The sequence below is a fragment of the Microcaecilia unicolor genome, chromosome 5 (assembly GCF_901765095.1).
Source record: "Microcaecilia unicolor chromosome 5, aMicUni1.1, whole genome shotgun sequence".
NCBI lineage: Eukaryota > Metazoa > Chordata > Amphibia > Gymnophiona > Siphonopidae > Microcaecilia > Microcaecilia unicolor.
The window spans coordinates 232127826-232151549 of NC_044035.1; the positions used below are offsets into that span (position 1 = coordinate 232127826).

Here is a 23724-nt window from a genome sequence, read left to right on the forward strand (position 1 = left end):
AGGAGGGGTCAGGGTGTGTCCAAAATTTTGCATGTGATGGCAATATTCAGCCGCTTTGTGGATAACTTTATCTGTGTAAGTGGATTACATAAATAGCAGTCCTAGCTTGTATTGATTATACTTTTATCGATAGTTTATCTGTATAATTTATGACTGCATATTCAGTGGTCCAGCTTATATGGGTAAGGTGACTGAAAATCTGCATAAAAAGATCTGGATAACTTATCCGGATACGTTTATGTAGCTGTTGACCCCCCTCCTTCTGTTTTTTACTAGGATGATCTGCACTGATAAAATGATTGGGAGGGGGGGGGGGCTTGGAAAATATGTCCAGCTGTCTGGTCAAGTGTTGTCTTCTGATCTAAAAATGATTACAAAAGGACTCAAGATACAGTATATCTCTCTTCAGTGGAGCCTGGCCAAAAATAGAAATATATAGAGAAGAATGTATATGGTAAATACAGGTAGTTTAAGTCATTAATTGCAGGAAGCTGATTGAAACTCTAGATAACCATTAAGCTTAACAATATGAAGTTTTTCAACAAATGCACTTAGACGTGTAGGTGGAAGAACATGCTCTAAACTTACATTTTGTGCCAAAAGACCAATAAGAATCATGCTATGTTGGTAGAGGAGAAGTACAGTATGATTCATACCTAATAAATCTGTACACACTGTTATACCAGATAAATTCCATGGATACAAAATCTTAAATCCAAAAAGGATTGCAGTTTTGTTTAAGCAGTGGGATTTGAAGTGACTTGATCAAGGTCACATTATGATGGAATCTAAGTAGAGTCTCCAGATTTGCAGTTCTGACTACCCACTTGGCAGCTAGAGTAGCTGGTTTTAAGAGAGATTTGGGCAGATTCGTGGAGGAAAAGTCCGTAGACAGTCTTTAGTCAGGTAAACATGAGGAAACCTACTGCTAATCCTGGGAGTGAGTTACATGGAATGGATTAACTGTTGGGTTTCCTGACAGATACATCCTTGTGACATGAGTTGGCCATTGCCAGTAACAGAATTCTGGACTTAATGGATCCTTGGTCTGACCCAACATGGCATATCTTATGTTCTTACCCTAATAACTCCGCTTTTGACTCTTCTGTCTACACCTTTCTTTCTCCTTCAGGCAATTGGTCTTTAAAAACCAGACCGACAGAAAGATGAGCAGACCAAGAACAGACTGAAGTAGTCCAAAATAATCCAAAAGGGTTTTTTTTTTTTAAATTAGCAACAACACTGGAGGGGTTAAAAACTATGGCAATGCCCAACTTGGCCAAGTTTCACCCTTCTAGGGCTGCATCAGGGGCCAGAGGTACCGAACAGGTATCAAATTCAGCTTGCACCAAATCTGGTCAAAATGTTTCTCTCCCTCAATCATGAGTCTTGTTGCAAATTCTGAAGTGGGTTATTTTGGACTGTTTCAATCTGATTTTGTTCTGCTCATCTTTTCTGCCTCTCCTTCATGCTACATATCTGCATGCTATTGTTGCTTTCTCATCCTGTCAGTGTGTGGGAATATGGGGATGAAGAAAGTGCTAATGAGCAAGTTAATAAAACAAACTTCTGGGCCGTGGTACTAATTCCACGTGCTGTTCTATTTTCTTGTCTCTGGTCTGATTTTGTTTAAAGTGTGAATAGTAGTGTAGTGAAATGTATATTGTTGTATTGCAGATTATGACTGTACCAAATGATCCATACACTTTCCTGTCATGCGGTGAGGATGGTACCGTTAGGTGGTTTGATACCCGAATGAAGACTAATTGTACAAAAGAAGATTGCAGAGATGTAAGAGTCATTTTGTTAAGATAGTGCTCTTAGGCAAGATTCAAAGGTTGTAGCCAGATCTGGGTTCAGTTGTTCTAGACCTTAGGTCCATTAAATCGGTGGTTATTCTAGAGACACACGCAGCTATCTTTGTTATTAGGATAGCCACGATTAATATTTATGAGAGAGATTTGCATGCATTGGTCTCCGGTGTATATAGAAAAGTGATATGGGGGAAGTTATAGTTTAGCTGGGGTCTGTGACATTCTACCAGGAATTAAAGTGAGCTTATTTGCTGTTTTATTTTATTTGTGTTTCAGACATCTTATGCGTATTCATTATGGATCTTTTGAAAACTAAGCCATATAGGTGTATCTCCAAGATAGGATTGAGAACCTTTTCATTATTACCCTAATTTACTAAGGCTTCTTGTTTGTTGTTTTGCATCTATGAGGGGAAAAAAACTTAGTAAATCAAGTGTGGTCCTCTACTTAATTTAATTTAAACAAGCATTTCTCCGAGGACAAGCAGGCTGCTTGTTCTCACGTGGACCAACATCTGCATCGGCCCGGGAATCGGCAATTTTGCAAGCAAAAAATGTAAAAAGTTTGCCAGAGCCTTCTGGCGTGCGCACCGTGCATGTGCGGATGACTTCCTGCCTGTCATGCGAGCATTCCTGCTCAGTTATTTTTTCTCCGCGGTGCGGTGCAGTCGAGTTTTTCTCCGCTTCTCTCAGGCCCGGGAAAGAGTCCTTCATTTTTGCGGCTTTTTGCCTTCTTTCTTTTTTCTTGTACAAAATTTATAGTTAAAAAAAAAAAAAAAACTTTCCCTTTTAAAGTTTCCTTTCACGGTCGGGTTGTTCCCTTCTTTTCGTGCCCTTTTTTCTTTTAATAGGCACGATCGCGTCTTTTGATTTCGCCGAAGCCGTTTTTCCTTCCATGTCATCGAAGACACCCAGCAGCTTCCAGCGTTGTACTCGGTGCAACCGGACCATCTCGGGTACCGATACTCACGTCTGGTGTATCCAGTGCCTTGGGCCCGACCATAGCCCAGCCGCTTGTAGTCTGTGGCTTCGCATGAAGAAACGGACTCAAGTGTCTCGAGAGGCCCAATGGTACCAAGCTTGGCGGCATCTACATCGAGGGATGCATTGACGTCGGGAGCGAAGGCAATGGCTGCGGAATGACCAACTCGTGCTGGGAGCAGTGAGGCATCGAGTGGGTCTCCACCTTTCTTGAGGTCTCCTGTTATGCAGGCCCCCCGGGACCGACCTTCGTCGGACTCGGCCCCGAGGAGACGTGAGGATTCCACGTCTTCCTCATCGGTACCGAGGAGTCTCGATGATGGACGTCGAGCGAAGGCGAAGAAGCACTGTCATCATTCTCCTTCAACACACAGTGCTGGGAGCTCCGGGGCGTCGAGGGATTTGGCACCCAAGAAGCGTTGGCGCCGAGAGGATTGCTCCCCCTCTATTGAGGAGGTGCTGATGTGTCGGTGTAGCAGCCCAGTACCTGCTCCCGAACCTCGGCAGATTCTGCCACCGGCTCCTTTACCGACCCCACTGCCTTGTCCGACAGCGGCTCTCGACGAGCGCATCAGGGCCCTGCTTCCAAAGCTTCTGGAAGGGTTACTGCGCTAGTCTGCTTCGGTGTCGGGGGGGGGGGGGCTTGTGCCTTCCATACTAGGGTTACCATATGGCTCCAGAAAAAGGAGGATGGATTGAGCCAGCCGGGTTTTACTTCCATTGCTTTCCATTGAAAGCAATGAAAGTAAAACCCAGCTGGCTCAATTACTTCCATAGAAAGCAATGGAAGTAAAACCCGGCTGGCTCAATCCGTCCTCCTTTTTCTGGAGCCATATGGTAACCCTATTCCATACTGTCTGCTGCAGCGGTATCTAGCCTTTCGCCTATGGTGAGGTCCCCGACCTCGATGCCGCCTGCTACCCAGGCCGACTCCCCTTCGACGTCGGTGGAGGAAGCTTCACCCGGAGTCCAGGCGGGAATCGACTTCTCGGCACCGCCATCGAGGACGTCGTTCCTCGGCGTTGAGGCAGGCTCAGTTTCGGACTGCTCTGAGAGTTGTCTTGTCTTATACTGAAGATGAGCGTTCGTGGGAGGAAGAGGAGGATCCCAGGCACTTTTCATCTGATGAATCCTATGGGATTCCTTCTGAACCTTCTCCTCCACCAGAAAGGAGACTGTCTCCACTGGAGAGTCTATCCTTTACCTCCTTTGTCCTGGAAATGGCTGCGGCTATTCCCTTCCCTATGGAGGTTGAGGATAAGCCCAGGGCTGAGATGCTCGAGGTCCTGGATTATCCTTCTCCACCTAGAGAGGCTGCAACGGCTCCTTTGCATAATGTACTGAAGGAAGTCCTTATGCGAAACTGGTTGTTCCCTCTATCTAACCCTATGATCCCGAAAAGAACTGAATCCCAATATCGGATCCACGGGGAACCTGGATTGATGAAGTCTCAGCTACCTCAAAATTCCATAGTGGTGGACTCCGCTCTCAAAAGAGCCAAGAGTACTAGGGACGCCCCCAGGCAGAGAATCTAGAACCTTGGACTCTTTTGGGAGGAGAGCGTATCAGGCCGCTATGCTCGCTGCCAAAATCCAGACATACCAGCTCTTCACAAGCATGCACTTGCGGAACTCGGTGAGGCAACTGTCTAGCTTGGTTGATGCACTCCCTCTGGAGCAGGCTGAGCCTTTTTGTCAGGTGGTCAGGCAGCAGAAGTCGTGTCGAAAATTCCTGGCCAGGGGTACGTTCGACACTTTTGGTGTAACATCCAGGATCGCTGCCCAAGGTATAGTGATGCGCAGACTTTCATGGCTGCGTGTCTCTGACCTGGATCATTCGGTCCAGCAGCAGATGGCGGATGTTCCTTGCCGGGGGGAGAACCTTTTTGGTAAAAGTGTCTGCGCCGGACAACTTGCCAGTTGGGGGGGAGGTTGATATTTTTTCACCAAAGGTGGCCTCTCATAACCTCCGACCGGTGGGTTCTTCAAATAGTCCGGTCAGGTTACACCCTCAAATCTGGAATCCAAACCTCCAAATTGTCCACTGGGAGCTCATTCTTACAGTTCTCAGCACCAACAGGTACTTGCAGAGGAACTATCCGCCCTTCTTACAGGCCCAAGCAGTCAAACCCGTTCCACCAGGGGAAGAAGGGCTGGGATTCTATTCCAGGTACTTCCTTGTGCAAAACAAAACAGGGGGGATGTGTCCCATCCTAGACCAAAGGGCTTGAACAAATTTCTAGTCCGAGAAAAGTTCAGGATGGTTTCCCTGGGCACCCTTCTTCCCATGATTCAGGAAAATGATTGGCTCTGCTGTCTGGATTTAAAGGATGCTTATACCCACTTCTCGATACTTCCAGCTCACAGAAAGTATCTTCGATTTCGGCTGAGAACACATCACTTTCAGTACCGTGTACTGTCTTTTGGCCTGGTGTCTGCGCCCAGAGTGTTTGCCAAATGCCTAGCTGTAGTTGCAGTGTCGCTACGCAGACTGGGAGTGCATGTGTTTCCTTATCTCGACGATTGGCTGGTGAAGAGCACCTCGAAGGAGGATGCTCTGGAGTCCATGTAAATGACTATTTGGGTGCTAGAGCTACTGGGGTTTGTCATAAATTATCCCATCTCACCCTAGTCCATAAATTGGAGTTCATTGGAGCCCTGTTGAACACTCAGACAGCCTGAGCTTATCTTCCCAAGGCAAGGGCGGACAACCTTCTGTCCCTGTTGTCCATGGTTCGAGCGTCTCAGCAGGTCACAGCTCGGCAGATGTTGAGACTTCTGGGGCACATGGCCTCCACAGTTCATGTAACACCAATGGCACGTCTACATACGAGATCAGCTCAATGGACCCTAGCTTCCCAGTGGTTTCAAGCTGCGGGGGATCTAGAGGATGTAGTCCAACTGTCCACCAGCTTTCGGAATTCTCTTCAGTGATGAACGATTCGATCCAATTTGACCATGGGGTGACCATTCCAAATTCTTCAGCCAGAGAAAGTGCTGACGACGGATGCATCTCTCCTGGGGTGGGGAGCTCATGTAGATGGGCTCCACACTCAGGGAGCCTGGTCCTTTCAGGAAAAAGGTCTTCGGATCAACCTCCTGGAATTAAGAGCAATCTGGAACGCTCTAAAGGCTTTCAGAGATCGGCTGTCTAACCAAGTAATCTTAATTCAGACAGACAATCAGGTTGCCATGTACTATACCAACAAGCAGGGGGGCACCGGATCTCACCCTCTGTGTCAGGAAGCCGTCCAGATGTGGCTTTGGGCACGCCGTCATGGCATGTTTCGCCAAGCTACTTATCTGGCAGGCGTAAACAACAGTCTGGCCGACAGGCTGAGCAGGATAATGCAACCTCACGAGTGGTCACTGAACATGGGTGTAGTCCGCAAGATCTTCCGAGCGTGGGGCACCCCCTCAGTGGATATTTTTGCCACTCAGATCAATCGCAAAGTTCCTCAGTTCTGTTCCAGGCTCCAGACCCACGACAGACTAGCATCTGATGCCTTTCTCCTACATTGGGGGACAGGCCTTTCCTAATGTGTATCCTCCCATACCTCTAGTAGGGAAGACTTTGCTGAAGCTCAAGCGAGACTGCGGAACCATGATCCTGATTGCACCCTTCTGGCTGTGTCAGATCTGGTTCCCTCTTCTTCTGGAGTTGTCCTCCGAAGAACCGTGGAGATTGGACTGTTTTCCAACCCTCATCACTCAGAACGAGGGGTCGCTTCTACATCCCAACTTCCAGTCTCTGGCTCTCACAGCCTGGATGTTGATAGCTTAGAATTCGCATTCTTGGGTCTTTCAGAGAGTGTCTCCCGAGTCTTGCTTGCTTCTAGGAAAGATTTCACAAAGAGGTGTTACTCTTTTAAATGGAGGAGGTTTGCCGTCTGGTATGACAGCAAGGCCCTAGATCCTCTTTCTTGTTCTACACAGACCCTACTTGAATACCTTCTACACTTGTCAGAGTCTGGTCTCAAGACCAACTCCGTAAGAGTTCACCTCAGTGCGATTATTGCTTATCACCGCTGTGTAGAGGGTAGGTCTATCTCTGGACAGCCTTTAGTTGTTCGCTTCCTGAGAGGTTTGCTTTTGTCAAAGCCCCCTGTCAAACCTCCACCAGTGTCATGGGATCTCAACGTCATTCTCACCCAGCTGTTGAAAGCTCCTTTTGAGCCACTGAATTCCTGCCATCTGAAGTACTTGACCCGGAAGGTCGTTTTCTCGGTGGCTGTTACTTCAGCTCATAGAGTCAGTGAGCTTCAGGCCTTGGTAGTGCCTGCACCTTATATCAAGTTTCATCACAACAGAGTAGTCCTCCGCACGCACCCTAAGTTCCTGCCAAAGGTGGTGTCGGAGTTCCATTTGAACCAGTCAGTTGTCTTGCCAACATTTTTCCCTGTCCCAATACCTGTCCTGGCGAAAGCAGTTTGCACAACTTGGACTGCAAGAGAGCGTTGGCCTTTTAAGTGGAGCGGACAAATCCCTTTAGACCGCTCAGTTTGTTTCTTTTGATCCCAACAAGAGGGGAGTCGCCACTGGAAAATGCACAATCTCCAATTGGCTAGCAGATTGCATATCCTTCACTTACGCCCAAGCTGGGCTGATTCTGGAGGGCCATGTCACGGCTTACAATGTAAGAGCCATGGCTGCGTCGGTGGCTCACTTAGCCTCCATTGAGGAGATTTTCAAGGCTGCAATGTGGTCATCAGTCCACACATTCACATCTCACTACTGCCTCCAGCAGGATACCCGACGCGACAGTCAGTCTGGGCAGTCGGTGCTGCAGAATCTGTTCGGGGTTTAGAATCCAACTCCACCCCTCTAGGCCCATTTTTGTTCTGTTCCAGGCTGCACTCTCAGTTAGTTGTTTATGGTTTCAGGTCAATCTATGTTACGTCCTCGCCGTTGCGAGGCTCAATTGACCAGTGTTCATTATTTTGAGTGAGCCTGGTTGCTAGGGATACCCCACATGTGAGAACAAGCAGCCTGCTTGTCCTCGGAGAAAGCGAAGATACATACCTGTAGCAGGTATTCTCCGAGGACAGCAGGCTGATTGTTCTCACAAACCCGCCCACCTCCCCTTTAGAGTTATTTGTTTATTTGCTTTTTGATTAAACTGAGCGGGAACGCTCGTATGATGGGCGGGAAGTTGTCCGCGCATGCGCGGTTCGCTCGCCAGAAGGCTCTGTCAAACTTTTTAAATTTTTTGCTTGCAAAATTACCAATTCCCTGGCCGACGCAGATGTCAACCCACATGTGAGAACAATCTGCCTGCTGTCCTCGGAGAATACCTGCTCCAGGTATGTATCTTTGCTTTTTTTTAATGATGATGTAATTTCCTTTGTTATTTTATACTGATTTTAAAATTGATTGTAAACCACTCAGATGGCACTACACTGTCAATGGGTAAGTATATCAAGTTAGAAATAAACTATGAATCCTTGAATTGTTGAAGCCTAGACACAGTTCTTTTATTTAAACTGAGATAAAGTATATTACAATAGATATAGGGGCCCTTTTACTATGCAGCGATATGCATTAATGTGTGCTTACCACAGGTTACAAAATTACCGCGGGGCATTCTCAGGCATCCTGCAGTAGTTTTTGTATGTGGATGTGCTACCCACGCGCTAAATAATAGTTTTTATTTATTAGTGCTAGGGGTGGGTCTGGGGGTGGAGAGTAGGTGTGTTCTGTGCTAATTGGTTAGTGCAGCTACATTACCGTGCACTAACAGTTCATGGTTATCGCATGAGCTCGTACTGCCTAGAACAGTCTTCCCCAAGTCGGTCCTGAAGTACCACCGTGCTATTAAGCTTTTCAGGATATCCACAATAAGCTATCTTATTAGTGTGGCTGTCATCTGACAAGCCAACCTTACAAGCTTGGAAGTCTCAAATGATAGTTCTTTTGCGGATAGAACAGATGGCTATACAGGGCATAGCATCTCCACCAGGTCTCCTTTTCCAACATTTTTGGGAAAGGTTTTGTTCCACCTTATCTCCAGTGGCCCATAGTCAGCTATTGAATCACTGTTCTAGCCATTCAACATTTGGATGGGGTGGGAGGTTCTGTGTTCATATTTGTATTATATGTAAAACGCCTTTGTTCTGTAGGACCATGTATTTGCTAGATTGTTGGTTTATCTTAATAAAAATGATTTAAACATAAACTTCAGTTGACTTTTCAGGCATTGGCTGGTTCTTTTGGCTGCTTTCTTTTTGTTCCTTTTTAATTCTTGATCACAAAAAAACTAACCTGTCTACTCTATCAGCCTAAATATGCCCTCTATTCCAAAAAGAAGAAGAGTCCCCTATGGTATTACCCAAGTCAAGAGAAAACAATAGGGGAGGACCAATCTAATTCCAACTCGGGGATAAAACAAATTTCTATGTTTATTAAAGTTTTATATACCGCTCAAACTGAATCGTAGGCGGTTGCGTATAGCAAATGAGCCAGAGTATTAATCACAACAAAATGACAGTGTTTATCTTGTTGGTATTTACATTACCAATAGCTTTGTTATGCATGCATTTTGTACATTGTGTGTAGGAGATTTCGCATTTAGATATTCATATTACTCTGTATAGATCTGCTAACTCCTGAGGCAGGCGTCTCTGTGCCAAAACGCAGATCTGCGTCGAGTCTGACTAATAAAATATTTGTTTTATCCCTGAGTTGGAATTGGATTGGTTCCTTACTTTTTTCTCATACTCTCTATGCTTCTTACCCATTCTTCCCCTTAAAGTAATCAGCTAATGCATAAAGGACCATTTTGAACACCAGCATTATTAATTTTAAATAAGCTATTTACTAATTTAAATAAATGCCAAATCTCATCCCCCCTTGATGTATCTTCTTTACATAAAATACCTTTTTGACATTTAAAATACCATATTTATACAGTTAATCATTCTCTCTCTATTTTAATTTATCCTGTAAAAGACCTGAATGGATCCATTCAGGTCTTTTAAGGTTTCCAGCATTCATACTTAAATCATCTATTTACCATGGGGAATTAACTGCTTGTCCTTTTGACTACTTAATTTGGAGCAGTGGAATCCATAATACGTAATAGTTGCTGATTCTAGTATTGCACCATACTGTCTATGTCCATACTTTCAAGATTTTGAAAAATGGTGTGGTAGTCATATTAGTCCGCTTTTAATAAATAGAAATAAAAAGAAAAAAAATTAAAACAAGGTTAGAAAAAAAATTAAAACAAGGTGTTATCTTTTTTATTGGACTACATTTTTTGATTAGCTTTCAAAGGTAATACCTTCTTGTTCAGATTATAAATGAGGAAACGATGACATGTATTAGAATATATATGTGAAACATAAAAGCATTCCAATTGACAGTCTCTTGGGGAAAGGTAGAAGTGGTGGTGGTGGCGGGGGAAGTGAGATAATAAACTAGTAGTGAAATTCACAAAAGTCTATATCGGTCTTTTCTCTCAGCCATTTACCAAATACTTTTTTTCACTTGTTTCTAAAATTATTATATAAAAGTAACATAAAATCCAATTTAAAATGATGAGACCATATCAAAGGAGAAGAAACACAGTCCTTCACCTCACCTCTACCTCAGTCATCATCTGTGGTAAAAAGTATATCCAGCACATGTCACCCTGAAAAAGTAGGGGAATTATTAGTCTGCATTAAACCCAGATTAGGCATATAAATCTTTAAAAAATTGCTTGTTCATCAGTAGGATCTTCAAGATGGAGATTAAAATCCTCAAGCATTAAAACTTTCTGAAACACCAAGCAATGTTGGGCTATCTCCAGAACAACTTGTCCCAAAAGGCATACATTCCAAGCTTAGGGGTTAATGCAGTAAGTTTCCTTTTGAGCCATGCACTGACACTTAGTGCATAGCTTGCTAACACAAGCCTAACAACATTTTTGTTTCCCAATGCTATAAGCGAATAGTATGCACAAGTATTAACAAGTGTGCACTGTCAGATTTTTAAAAAAAAAAGTGCAATAACATAGCTGTTTCCTGCCTCCAGAGTGAAATATCTCCTCTACTGTCAGTTCATGAGCTGGTGTTGACTCGTGCATTGACAGGAAAGGAAACATTAGGAAAAAAAAAAACTAGCCTGCCAGTATGTGCCTCATCTCCCCCCAACACCCAAAAATCCTTGGTGGTCCAGTGGACCTGATTTTATCCCCTCCCCCAACACTGAAAGATAAATTCCTGGTAGTCTAGTGCAGGCCTTGACAAATTTTTGCAGAATCTAGGATCCAGCCCCTAAACTTAGGAGCCAGAAACAAAATCCTCTTTCATTTTGTTTCCCTTCCACCCCATGCCCATGTTGTTCACAGTGAAATTTGAGTGTGTGTGTGGGGAGACAGAATCCCCTCTGTAATTTAGGAACCGATTTACTAAGGCTCTTTTCTCATTCTGTGACTGAAAGTTTAGTAAATCAGTCCCTTAAGGTACTACTGCACATCACAGCCAACAACCAGAAGTTTCCCTTCCAGAAACATGTCAGTGGTTTGATATTACCCACATGAAAGATGAAGCAAAGAGGTAATGGCCTCTGTTTCACATAACATCATGGCATGGGTCCCCACCTATCTATCTCTTAAACCCCCCAGCCTTCAGCCAGTCTTACTCTCTGTCTCAAACCCCCCACCAGTCTTAGTTCACCCAGTCTCTCTCTCTCTCATAAACCCCTCCTCCAGCCTTTACCCATTCTCTGTCTCTCTCATAGCCCCCATCCCCCAGAGTCCTCATCTAGTCTCTCTCAGATTTTGCCACCGATTTCCTTCATCTTGCTAGCTGCAGAGAAAACAGTACATTTTCTACTTGCCTGAAGTGGTTCAGCAAGACTTGAAACCACAAGAGTACTGAACTTACTGCACCACACGGTTCAAGCTTACAGTGAGCTGAACTGCACTGGACAAGTGGTAAACGTTTTCTGTGGTTGCACTAAAATAAATAAATACAAATTTGGGGGCAAGACATTTCAGGCGCCAGAGTGCAGTTTCTAGGCCTCATGGCGACCTGTTGCCTGGGATTTGTCAAAGCCTTGGTCTAGTGGACACTTTCCCCTCTCATGGACTTCATGGGCCCATTCCCCTACAACGCAAAAAATTAATCTCTGGTAATCAAGTGGACCTGACCCCCTTCCCCCCTCTAGCACCCAAATATCCCTGGTGGTCTAGAGAGGACCCCTCTCTCCCCCACCCCGGACCCTCCCTACCCACTTCTGAATGTTGCAAGGCAGGAGCGATGCTCACTATCTCCTGCTTCTGGTGCCGCCATTTTCCAAAATGATGGCACCTGACACCTAACAGTGCATCCTGAAGCAGCACTATGTTTGTTTCTTGGTGTTTGATAAACCGCTCCATCTAATGTGCAAGTTGGAGTGGTTTACAATTGATTAAAAAGTAGAATAAAAAAAGGAATGCCATTTAACAATAGGAAAGTTAATTGCATTCATACTTAACAAAATTAAAACAAAATCAAATCTAGTCTAAAAACCATCATCTAAAAAAAAAAAAATAGTAACCCCAAAGAGGTCACCTCCAAGGTGTACAGTCTATGTAAGTCACATAGGGATCAATATATTAATAAAGGTAGTCTACCAAATAAATACAGTGTTCTAAAACCCAAAACACATTTCCTCTCAAGTTATTTTCTTTACATGTAACTGTTAACTGGTAGAAATCACAACTCTTCATGTTTAGGATATTGAAATTATTCCAAGCTGATGTACTCTTAAAAGATTTTTCTAGTAAGAAGGAAAGAATTACTGTGTCAGGGTTTCAACAGAGTTTTAACACATTATCCAGCAAGTACAATATTTTTTCTTTCAGGATATTTTAATTAACTGTCGACGTGCCGCTACCTCGGTAGCCATCTGCCCTTCCATCCCTTATTACCTTGCTGTTGGGTGCTCTGATAGCTCGGTGAGAATTTACGACCGACGAATGCTGGGCACAAGAGCTACAGGTATGAAATCCAAAATGGGAAGGATTGTATATAGAATACAAGGTGAGCTGCAGTGAAAACTCTAGTGTGTTTGTAGCAGGGAGAGGGTTCTAGTCATTTAAAAACCATGGATGCAAATCTTGGGTCACCAGTGATTCAAGATGAGAGAATGGGTGATTGGAGAAAGAGGAATCTATTTTATTAATTCTTATTTAATACTCTCCAGACAACATTTTATGCTCTCAGAATATTACAGTTATATATTCAAGTATGAAGCATTGCTACTATAACGCTTATCAGTCTGGCTCTGCCAATTTTGATTGCAAAGTACAGCTATGCTCAGAACTCCTCAAGATCTCCTTGGTAATACAGGACCTTAAATTACTCTCTGCAAAGTTTAATGAGTGGTGGAAACTCAATCAAATTTTGTGCAGTACTGTAAGATATACTTCCTAAAATTAGGGCAGTTTGCCCCACTTTTGTTCATTATCCTTGTTGCCTGTACTAACAGACCACTTTCTTTTGCTTCATTATGGCCTGACGTTAGTCCTTCAGTTTTTATAAGCTACGTTTTTGTATTCTGGAGAATAGTAGCAGTTCATATCAATGTGTACTAATTAAAGATGCAACATGCACTAGTTACTGCTTAGAGCTGCAAACCTAGAACAACTTGTTAGAATGTGATGTTGAAGAAGTCGCTTAACCTCTTCATACTTGAAATTTAGATGATCACTTCAGAGTCCATGTTATTTTGTGCACTGATAGTGCTACTTAATCATTAACTGGAAAAAGGGGAATAGTACTTGCTAAGGAGGATAAGAAAAGAAAATTTAAGTAATTTAATACATTTAAAGTCTGAATGAGGTAAAATTGAAAACCCCCAGGAGGGCCAGCCTGATATTTACACCCTCATAATCAAAAGCCCCGTGCTGTTCCAAACAGCGCTCTAAAAATAGCACTGGAACAGCGCGGGGCTTTACCGCACCGATGATCAGAGATAATGCGTGCAAATTTAAGCAGCGCAATTATCTCTGATCATGGGGTAGAAGTGCGGGCAAATTGTGCCGAGCATGCGCTCAGCACAATCCTCCTGCACTTGTTTGACAGGTCGGGGCTGTCAAAAGCCCAAACCTGTCAAACCCTCATGATCAACAGGGCTGGAGGTCCATGGGACCACCAGGCCCTGTCTACTCCTGCCCCGAGCAACGGGAACTGGAGGTCAGGCAGACCTCCGGTCCCCCTAATGATCCCCCCCCACCCCCAGGTTCAGGGAGGCCTGGAGATCCGGTGGGTCTCCAGCCCCCCCCAAACCCAAGAAAATATCAAGTGGCCGCTGGCCAAACCCTCTCCCACCCACCCCAACTCCCCCCCCCCCCCCAGCGTTGTCTGACCGATCCCTGGTGGTCCAACGTGAGGATAAGTAGTAGTAAGGACAACCCCCCTCCCAGCCCCCCTACCTTTAGTTGGAGGAGGGACGCAGCCTGCCTCCCTCCTCTTCCTTCTGTTGACGCCGCTGCAAAATGGCCCCGCCCATTGTATCCTGGGATGCGCTGGGCGGGGCTACAGACCATGTAAGGGAGCGATTCTCTTACATGGTCTGTAGCCTCACCCAGCGCATCGCTTGCTGGGTGGGAGGGTGGAAGAGGGTTTGGCCGGTGGCCACTTGACATTTTCTGGGGGTTTGGGGGGCTGGAGACCCACCGGATCTCCAGGCCTCCCTGAACCTGGGGGGGGGGGGGAGGGGACCGGAGGTCCGCCGGACCTCTAGCCCCCTGTTGGCAGCCTGGCAGGTTTGCTTTGGGGGGGAATTGCAACTGCATGCCGGACAGGGCTCACCATTCCTCCCCAATGATCGGCAAACCCTAACACCAGCTCGGAGCTGGCATAGGGTTTGCCGCGACCAGTGACCCAATCTTTGGTGCGCTGGTCACTGATCATTGAGGATGAATGTGCTGAGCCCTGTTTAGCATGCATTTGCATGCTACTTGCGCAAAGCGCGCTCGAGGGCTCTAATCATGGGGCGGTAGTAAATGCCGGCGCTAGTATGGCGCTAACAGCCGCTAGCGCCGGCATTTGCTTTTGATCATGAGGGCCTTAGTTGGTAGTATTTGTTGCCAAATGGGATGTCTGAGATGAGTACTAAGTGGTCTTTCTCCTAAGGAGGTGAGTTGAGCTGAGAGCTGCTTGCCCATTATTTAGCAGTATTTAACCGGCCAGAATGTCTGCTGACCCGTTAAATAGTGCTTAAGCGTCTTTCTGATGATATTCAGCGGAGGATAACTGGCTATCGCCAGCTGAATATTCCCGGTTAGCGGATAGCAGATAGTTGGTTGTATCAAGCGATATTACCGGCTATCTGCCATTTTTTAAACCGGGTTTAGCAGCCATATTTGGCCGATTTGAAGATAACTGGGCTAAGTTACTGTATCTTCAGACAGGCAAAAACTAAACCGGATATTCAATTCCTGTCACCGAATATGGCCCGGGATTGGTTATCTGGGTTTGGCGCTGACTGCTGGTTAGCTGGTCTAACTCCTGCTGTCTGAATATCGGCCCCTGTATTTTTTGCGACAGATAGTCAGCCTGAGCTTGGGGGAGCTACTTATGTTCTTCAGGCCCTTAGTGTGGCTGTTCTATGTAGTAGCTGCAAATACAGTATACACTAAAGAAAGGGTAATTCATATCCACATAGTAAGGTGAATGATGTATGCTGCTAATCTGGTACATAGTATTTACTAATTGTAAGTTTTAACGGATAGCAGTAGAGCAGCCTCAGTTTTCTAGAAACTTGTGCTTATGGCCATGGGATGCCAGTGCTGTCTTTGACAGCGATGTGAAAAAGAAATTACTGGTGTTCATGTATAATAATTGCTGATTAGAACTGGATTAGAATGAAAAACAATTGAAAACTTACAAGAAAAAATGTAAAAGCTAAATAAAAGGTAGATATTTCTGTAAAGCCCTAAAAAAGGATTTCACTAATAACAGCAAAATTTGAAATGGTATTAATTTGTATTATATTCAGGATTCTGTTAGTTATTTTTCCATAGACACAAAACAGAGAAAAGCTTGGTAAACGGACCTCTAAATGACAATCAAACATGAAGGAAATACCATTGTCCAGAATTTGTAAGACTTACATTTTTATGTCTATTAGGTAATTATGCAGGTCGAGGGACGACTGGAATGTGTGTTCGTTTTGTTCCTCCCCATCTTACTAACAAATCCTGTCGTGTGACGTCTCTGTGCTACAGTGAGGATGGTCAGGAGGTCCTCGTTAGCTACTCCTCAGATTACATCTACCTCTTTGACCCTAAAGATGACCAAGCACGAGAGCTGAAGCAGCCTTCTGCTGAAGGGAAGGCAGAGGAGGTGAGATGCTCCCTGTGACATTTATAATTGTGCAGCATTGTACAAATATTGGGAACGTTAATTTGTACTAGGTACAGTGGGACTTTGAGGTCCTTTTGTTACAGTACTTGAAGATTTGGTAAACTCTTAAGCCAGTGATTCCCAAACCTGATCCTGGAGGCATTCCAGGCAGTCAGGTTTTCAGGATATCCAGAATAAATATTTGCATGCGCAGCGTTCACTGCATGCAGATCTCTTCCATGAATATTCATTCTGGATATTCTGAAAACCTGACTGGCTGGGATGCCTCCAGGAGCAGGTTTGGGAACCACTGTCTTAGGCCAAAAAAAGAATAAAACTATGGCAATTGTACGAATGTCTGACTTGAGGAACATAGTTTTGAAGGCAGTTTTTAAATAATTTGCATTGCTGCAAGATCTTTACTTTTCCCACTGACTTCATACCAGTTTTCAAAGTGAAAATATGCACATTTTTCAGTTTGAATATTTTTCCTAAGGAAAAAGCACTCAAATTTGCACCTACTTTTTCTGTGGGTTTGCACATTGTTATAATCAGAAAAAGTAGTTTTGTAAAAACAGTTCTATGTGTGTTGTTGCAATTTTCACTTTAATCCCATCCTTTGGATCCTTTATACTCAATCCCCCAAATTCTATATATGGCACATTAATGTGTGCTAATTGACTGCCTGGCCAAATTGTGCACACAACTTAATTGAACAAGCCAGTCAGTGTCGATAATTGGCAATTAACCAATTATCAACACTAATTGGCAATAATTAGCATTTATACGCATATCTGATTCTAAAATAGAATGTTCCTAAATCCTATTGCGTGTAACAGTGTGGGGGCATGTTGAGGGGCTTTCCCGGGGGCGTTCTCTGTTTCTATGCGCGCTGATACAGAATCATGCCTAAGTGCGCCCAACTTAGGTGCCAGTACTTAAGCCTGCTTATAGCAGGCCTAATTGCAGCCGTGTACTGTTAGGTGCAGCTTAGTGATAAGCACGACGCATACTCTTTATAGAATCCAGCTAAATTCATTTGATTTATAGCGTTGATTTTTAGGCGCAACTTAGAATTTACCCCCAACGCAGTTAGGTACAGCATACACACTTTTACTTGCATGCAAGGTAGGCAATTTTCAAATGACCCGTTTGTCCTTGTAAATAACTTCTGGAAATTGCTCTCCTGTTTATTTTAGATTGCTAGGCAAATTTTTCTTAGAAGAAAACTGCACCCTTTGTATACACTGCAATATTTCAAATCTTGTTTCACCAATCTACTACATTTCTTTGAAGGGGTGAATAAGCATGTGGATAATGGTTCCCCAGGGGGATAATTTTTGCAACGACACCGCTGCTGGTACTTCAACTAAAAAGAAATGTGTTCTTTTAAGACTTAAGCAGCATAAATGTATGCTGAAGAACCTCACTATGCAAACCAAGTCATTGCGAGAAATAAACATTTGTTACAAGACTCTGTAAAATGAGAGCCTCACTGTGCAAATGATATGACTACGAAAAATATATGAACAGAAAAAACAATGCTTGTATTAAGACAATCTAAATAACCAAAACAGACACAGTACATTGCATAAAAGTTGCACTGTGCAGACAAAGTATCCATAGGAAACAGACTAAAAAGAAGGGTTAATAAAAATATGTAATATGTAAACTCCACTAGTACAGGAAACATCATCATAGAAAATAACAAAAAAGGAGAACGCAGTTCTAGCTGATATCTCTAAAAAAAAAAAAAAAAAAGCAGATACTTACTGTGCTTTATTGGCATGCATAAACTAAGAGGATGTTCAAGTATAATTGCAGCGGAAATAGGAGATCTAAAACTTAACCTGCGATACATGTAATACGACTGTGCATCACTTTTAAAGCAGTTTCCTTTCTAAGAACAATCAGGTTACCTCTATACTGTCAAATAGTGTGTCATTCTTTAAACAGCTTGTAAAAGTATGCTAAGTGCAATTTCAAGCAACATATTTAGTGTGGTAATACATGTTATATATAATATAGATGAGAATAACTAGTGAGGTAACTAAATTTGCTGATGACATAAATTTATTCAAAGTTGTTAAATCACAAGAAGATTGTGAAAAATTGCAAGAGGACCTTATGAGATTGGGAGACTGGGCATCCAAATGGCAGATGACGTTTAATATGAGCAAGTGAAAAGTGATGCATGTGGGAAAGAGGAACCCAAACTATAACTACATGATGCAAGGTTCCGCATTAGGAGTCACCGCCCAGGAAAAGGATCTAGGTGTCATCATTGATGATACCTTGAAACCCTCTGTTCAGAGTGCAGCAGCAGCTAAGAAAGCAAATAGAATGTTAGGAAAGGAATGGAAAACAAACATAAAAACAGTATAATGCCTTTGTATCGCACTATGGTGTGCCCGCACCCCAAATACTGTGTGCAATTCTGATCACCGCATTTCAAAAAACATATAGTGGAATTAGAAAAGGTACAGAGAAGGGTGATGAAAATTATAAAGGGGATGGGGATGACTTTCTTATAAGGAAAGGCTAAAGCGGCTAGGGCTCTTCAACTTGAAACAGAGACTGATAGAGGTCTATAAAAAAACAGTGGAATGAAGCGGGTAGACATAAATTGCTTGTTTACTCTTTTCAGGAATACTAGGACAAGGAGGCATGCAATGAAGCTACTAAGTAGTAAATTTAAACAAACCGGGGAAACTTTCTTCACTCATCGTGTGATTAAACTCTGGAATTTGTTGCCAGTGAATGTGCTGAAAGCAGATAGCTTATCAGGGTTTTTAAAAGGTTTTGATAATTTCCTAAAAGAAAAGTCCATAAGCGATTATTAAGATGGATTTGGGAAAATCCATTGCTTATTTCTAGGATAAGCAGCATAAAATGTATTGTTCTGTTTTGGGATGTTGCCAGGTACTTGTGACCTGGATTGACCGTTGTTGGAAATGGAATACTGGGCTTGATGGAACTTCAGTCTGTCTCAGTATGGCAACGCTTATGTTCTTAACTCAGCCATTAACACTTCCTATATAATAATTCTCACCTCCAACGTTCTGACTTGCCTGGGACCGTGGCTCATTCCGAGTTGGTCTGCTAGGCTCCGTAGATCAGGCTGACATCACCGTAGCCATTATGATGTCAACTTCAGAACCTGGGGGGGGGGGGAACATGCCTCACAGCTGATCCATGTCCAGAGGAGGGTCGCTGGACATGGGTGGCTGGAGGTGGGGCAGGGGAGAGAGGAGGGTCTCTGGACATGGGTGGCTGGAGGGAGGGCAGGGGAGAGAAGGGGGTCGCTGGACATGGGTGGCTACAGGGGGACAGGGGAGAGAGGAGGGTTGCTGGACATGGATGGCTGGAGGGGGGGCAGGGGAGAGAGGTGGTTCGCTGGACATGGGTGGCTGCAGTGGGTGCAGGGGGAGAGGAGGGTCGCTGGACATGGGTGGCTGCAAGGGGAGAGGAGGGTCGCTAGACATGGGTGGCTGCAGGGGAGCCAAGGAAAACCTTGCTAGCGCCCGTTCCATTTGTGTCAGAAACGGGCCTTTTTTTACTAGTTATCTATAAAATACCGAGTGGAATGGAACGGGTAGACATGAATCGCTTGTTTTTTCTTTCCAGGAAGAGTAGAGGAGTAGCCTAGTGGTTAGTGCAGCAGACTTTGATCCTGGGTTCGATTCCTGCTGCAGCTCCTTATGACCCTGGGCAAGTCACTTAGAGGGCTCACGTTCTTGGCACGCGCTAAAATTGTGGGTGCGCTAAATGTTAGAGACATCAATGCATTCCTATGGGCGTCTCTAACGTTTAGCGTGCCCACAAGTTTAGCGCGCACCAAAAACATGAGTGTGCCTTAGTAAAAGATGCCCTTAACCCTTCATTGCCCCAGGTACAAATAAGCACCTGTAATATACTATGTAAACTGCTTTGAATGTAGTTGTAAAAAAACACAGAAAGGCAGTATATCAAGTCCCATTCCCTTTCCCTTTGTGTCAATTAAAATAAACTAAATATAAAGAAGATGGAGAAACTATTGAACATGATAATTTACTTTTTTTTTTTAACTTGCAAGTCCCTAACGGCTTCTATGTCCAAATTAATATCACACAATAATTTGCATGAAGAACATTTTATTGGTTCATATATGGCACATTAATAAGAGGGGGACTGCTACATGGTAAATATGAAACAAATTGCAAACTGTCCATAGACAAACTACCTAATGTTAGAACTTATGTCCATACATCCAAATTAACACATTATACTTTGTCTATCATTCCTATTGTTGTTCTATTGCAATCACTCTTCTTATCCCTTTTGCACTTGTCTTCCATTTGCTCCTTAATTTCCACAAGTAGCAGTACACTGTATATCTCCAGTGAGCAATTATACAAAATTTCTCCACATTCCTTCCTTTGTTCATCAAGAAACTCTAAATTCACAAATCAGTTACATTCTTCTGCTGAAACCTGACACAGTCTTGTGTTTCGCACTATGGCACCATCAGGGGTCAGACTACAGAAAACAAAAAAGGTATTGCAGAAAGAACTATGCAAAGAGTGTTCTTCACTAAAACTATAATAATTCCTCATCAGTATTAACTAATACTGATAAGCCTGTTGACAAGCTGATTAAGGTACAGAATACTTAAAATTTCTGTACCTTAATCAGCTTGTATCCTATTGAGCAAATGCTACTCCAGGCTGTCTGCCCCAACAGGCTTATTGCTCAATGGTGTTTAACAACTCAGAAACCAGGGCGTTCGTATTACAAGAACTGTCTCATCCATGATTGGGGAAAGCCTGCCTTATCACTCAAACCCCTGGCCATTTTTTTAAAAAATTACATTTGTACCCCGCACTTTTTCCCACTCATGGCAGGCTCAATGCGGCAGGCAGTGGAGGGTTAAGTGACTTGCCCAGAGTCACAAGGAGCTGCCTGTGTCGGGAATCAAACTCAGTTCCCCAGGACCAAAGTCCACCACCCTAACCACTAGGCCACTCCTCCACAGTCATGTAGGAATTACCATTCTCCAATCAAATATAAATCTCTTTTCTCTTTGTTGTAACATCGCAGGGATATCTCCGCCTCTGCTAGTGTTTAACCAGAACCACAAATCTAAAATCTTCTAATACATGTGGGACTTGTTCCCAATGTTCCATGAAGGGGCATGAAACTGTTTTAATCTTATATTGCTTAAATTCTGTGCCATGTGATGCTTAACCTTCCTAATAGTCTGCCCTATATGTTTTTCTGTAAATCACATCTTGTGAATTTACAGTCTGTTCTATTCTATTAAAAAAAAATCAGAGATCTATTAGGTATCTAAATTGAATAACATGTCCCACATTTTGTTCTTCTATATCTTTACTTCTGTTAATTGATAATTTTTCTCTCAGATTACAACCTCTCGTATAAGGAAAACGAGGTATTTGTGCAAACTGAGGGTGCAAGGATAGTATTTACAAATTAATTTCTTAACTTCCAAAATCGACGATGTGTATGGTAAGACACAGTCCTCTTGTTCTTTCTTTTGGGGGGGGGGGGGGGGCGATACCGAGCCCAAATTGGGGAGGGGGCAGGCCCCCAGGGCTACGCCAGTGGTTCTGACAGTTGTGTGTGGACTGATTAAAGCAGAATTATGCATCAAGTTTGTTTAGTACTATTTCAAAGTACTGCATACACACTACACATGGCTCTGCTTTAGAACAAAGCTGATTTTTGGTTGGTTATATTGAAGGCCTGCTTCCAGATATCCTCTTAACTACACAAGGCAGCTAACATGAAAGGCCATTCGAGAAGAAGATATGATTGTTTTCTTCCTTTTGTTGGATCTCTGCTTGTTTCAGTTTTGCATTCAGCATCTTTATTCTTCAGATAGATTTGTCAAAGTCAGGTGGTGCTGGTGATCTAGTTACAAACTACTTGATGGCCTGCGTGTATGAAATTCTGTTCCAAATATAGAAACGGCAACTTGTGATAACATAATGTTTTTCTCTTTGAACTGAAATAGCAGCATTAGTTATTTGACAGATTTCTCTGAGTACTTGAACAGATGCCTTTTCCAAACCTCAGCATGATCTTCATTTAATGGAAACCTACAGGATTCGTATAGAATTTATACATTTAGAAAGACTACCTCCTGATTGTCTCTGTGGAGATTTGTGTTTTAATATGTGCTTTTCAGTTTATTTTTGTTTTGTGGATATTTTTGCAGGGTAGTACCATTTGAGAATTTTCAGATTCTTTCTCAAGATTTTTGTGGTGTCACACTATTGGCTAAGGTTTTTGCTAAACAAGCAGGTGTTCATGTTTTCCAGCACTTAAAAGTAATCGGACAAAGTTCATTTTAACTTATAACTTATTAATGTGTATAAGATAGATTATTTTAATTGTTAATAACATAGGGAACTTTGTTGTTTTTGGCAGGTACTGTCTCTCAAGTTCTTGCTCTTTATTAGAGCTTGTATCTTTCAACATTTTTTTTTATTAAGGGGGTAATTTTATAAAGCTTTTTACCTGATTTGTTTGTTGGAAGCCCTTGACTGGATTGTAGACTATACCAGGAGCCACCTTCTTCCCTCTTAGTTTCTCAAATATTTGGGATTCTGATTCAATACCAACATGGCCATGGTATTCTGGCACAGGAAAGAGTTGTCAAGCTGCAGGCCAGGTGGAGTGTGTTTTGCACACTGATGGGGAGATAAAGATAAATATGGGTACAAGAGGCCACTAGCGCCCACATTTACCTGTGCAGAAAGCTCAGCAGGCTCTAGCACGGCTGGCAATGAGGGTGCCAAGGAATACCGCAGAGCTCATTTAAATGATATTTAAATGAACTAATTTCGTATTTGCCCTCGTGCTCAGAGAGCCGTTCTCTGAACTCTGGCGCTCCTACTGCCTTAACCGTAACCCTATGCTTGCTCGGAGCTGGTGTTAGGGTTAAGAAGGGAGAAGCGGTGCCGAGCCTTATTGATTGGCTGTCCTCCTTCTCCCTCCCCCCCCCCCCCCAGCCCAGGCAAGGATAAGACACACAGTCTGGGCTGTCACCGTCAGCCCTGGGGATCCAGTGGACCTCCAGACCCCCAATAAGTAAGTGGATCCCCAGACCCACCACAAATGCAAACACCTGGTAGTCCAGTGGGACCTTTTTCAAGGAACCCCTCCCCCCAATCACCCTGGTGGCCTAGAGACTTCGGAGCTCTGCTTGTCTCTTGGGTCTTTTATGTGGAACAGGGAGCATGTCTGACTATGCTACCCTGGAGGTTCTGGATTTTAGCTTTCTACCTAAGAGCCTAAATTTGGCTTCCACAACCTCCCTTTTACATTTTCATATGCCATTGTACCCACATGTACCAAGACAGCTGGCTCCTAACCAGCACTATCTAAAATCTTATCTAGGTGACACATGAGGTCCGCCACCTTTGCACCAGGCAGGCATGTAACCATAAGATCTTCACATCCACCCAGCTGTCTACATGCCTAATGATTAAATCGCCAACTAATATGGCCGTCCTAACCCTTCCTTCCTGGGCAGAAGCCCCTGGAGACACACCTTCTGTGTGAGAAGATATTGCACCCCCTGGGGGGCAGGTCCTGGCTACAGGAT

General features: G+C 43.6%; 1 protein-coding gene across 6 annotated transcripts in view; it reads left to right on the top strand.

Moving 5' to 3' along the window:
- Positions 1 to 23724, top strand: part of DCAF6 (DDB1 and CUL4 associated factor 6) — a 540954-nt gene that overhangs the window by 157279 nt on the left and 359951 nt on the right. For all 6 annotated transcript variants that reach the window (XM_030203854.1, XM_030203855.1, XM_030203856.1 and 3 more), the window contains exons 5-7: positions 1678 to 1791; positions 12626 to 12761; positions 15898 to 16112. In XM_030203854.1, coding sequence (XP_030059714.1) covers positions 1678 to 1791; positions 12626 to 12761; positions 15898 to 16112 — 465 coding nt within the window. The remainder of the gene's footprint in view (positions 1 to 1677; positions 1792 to 12625; positions 12762 to 15897; positions 16113 to 23724) is intronic.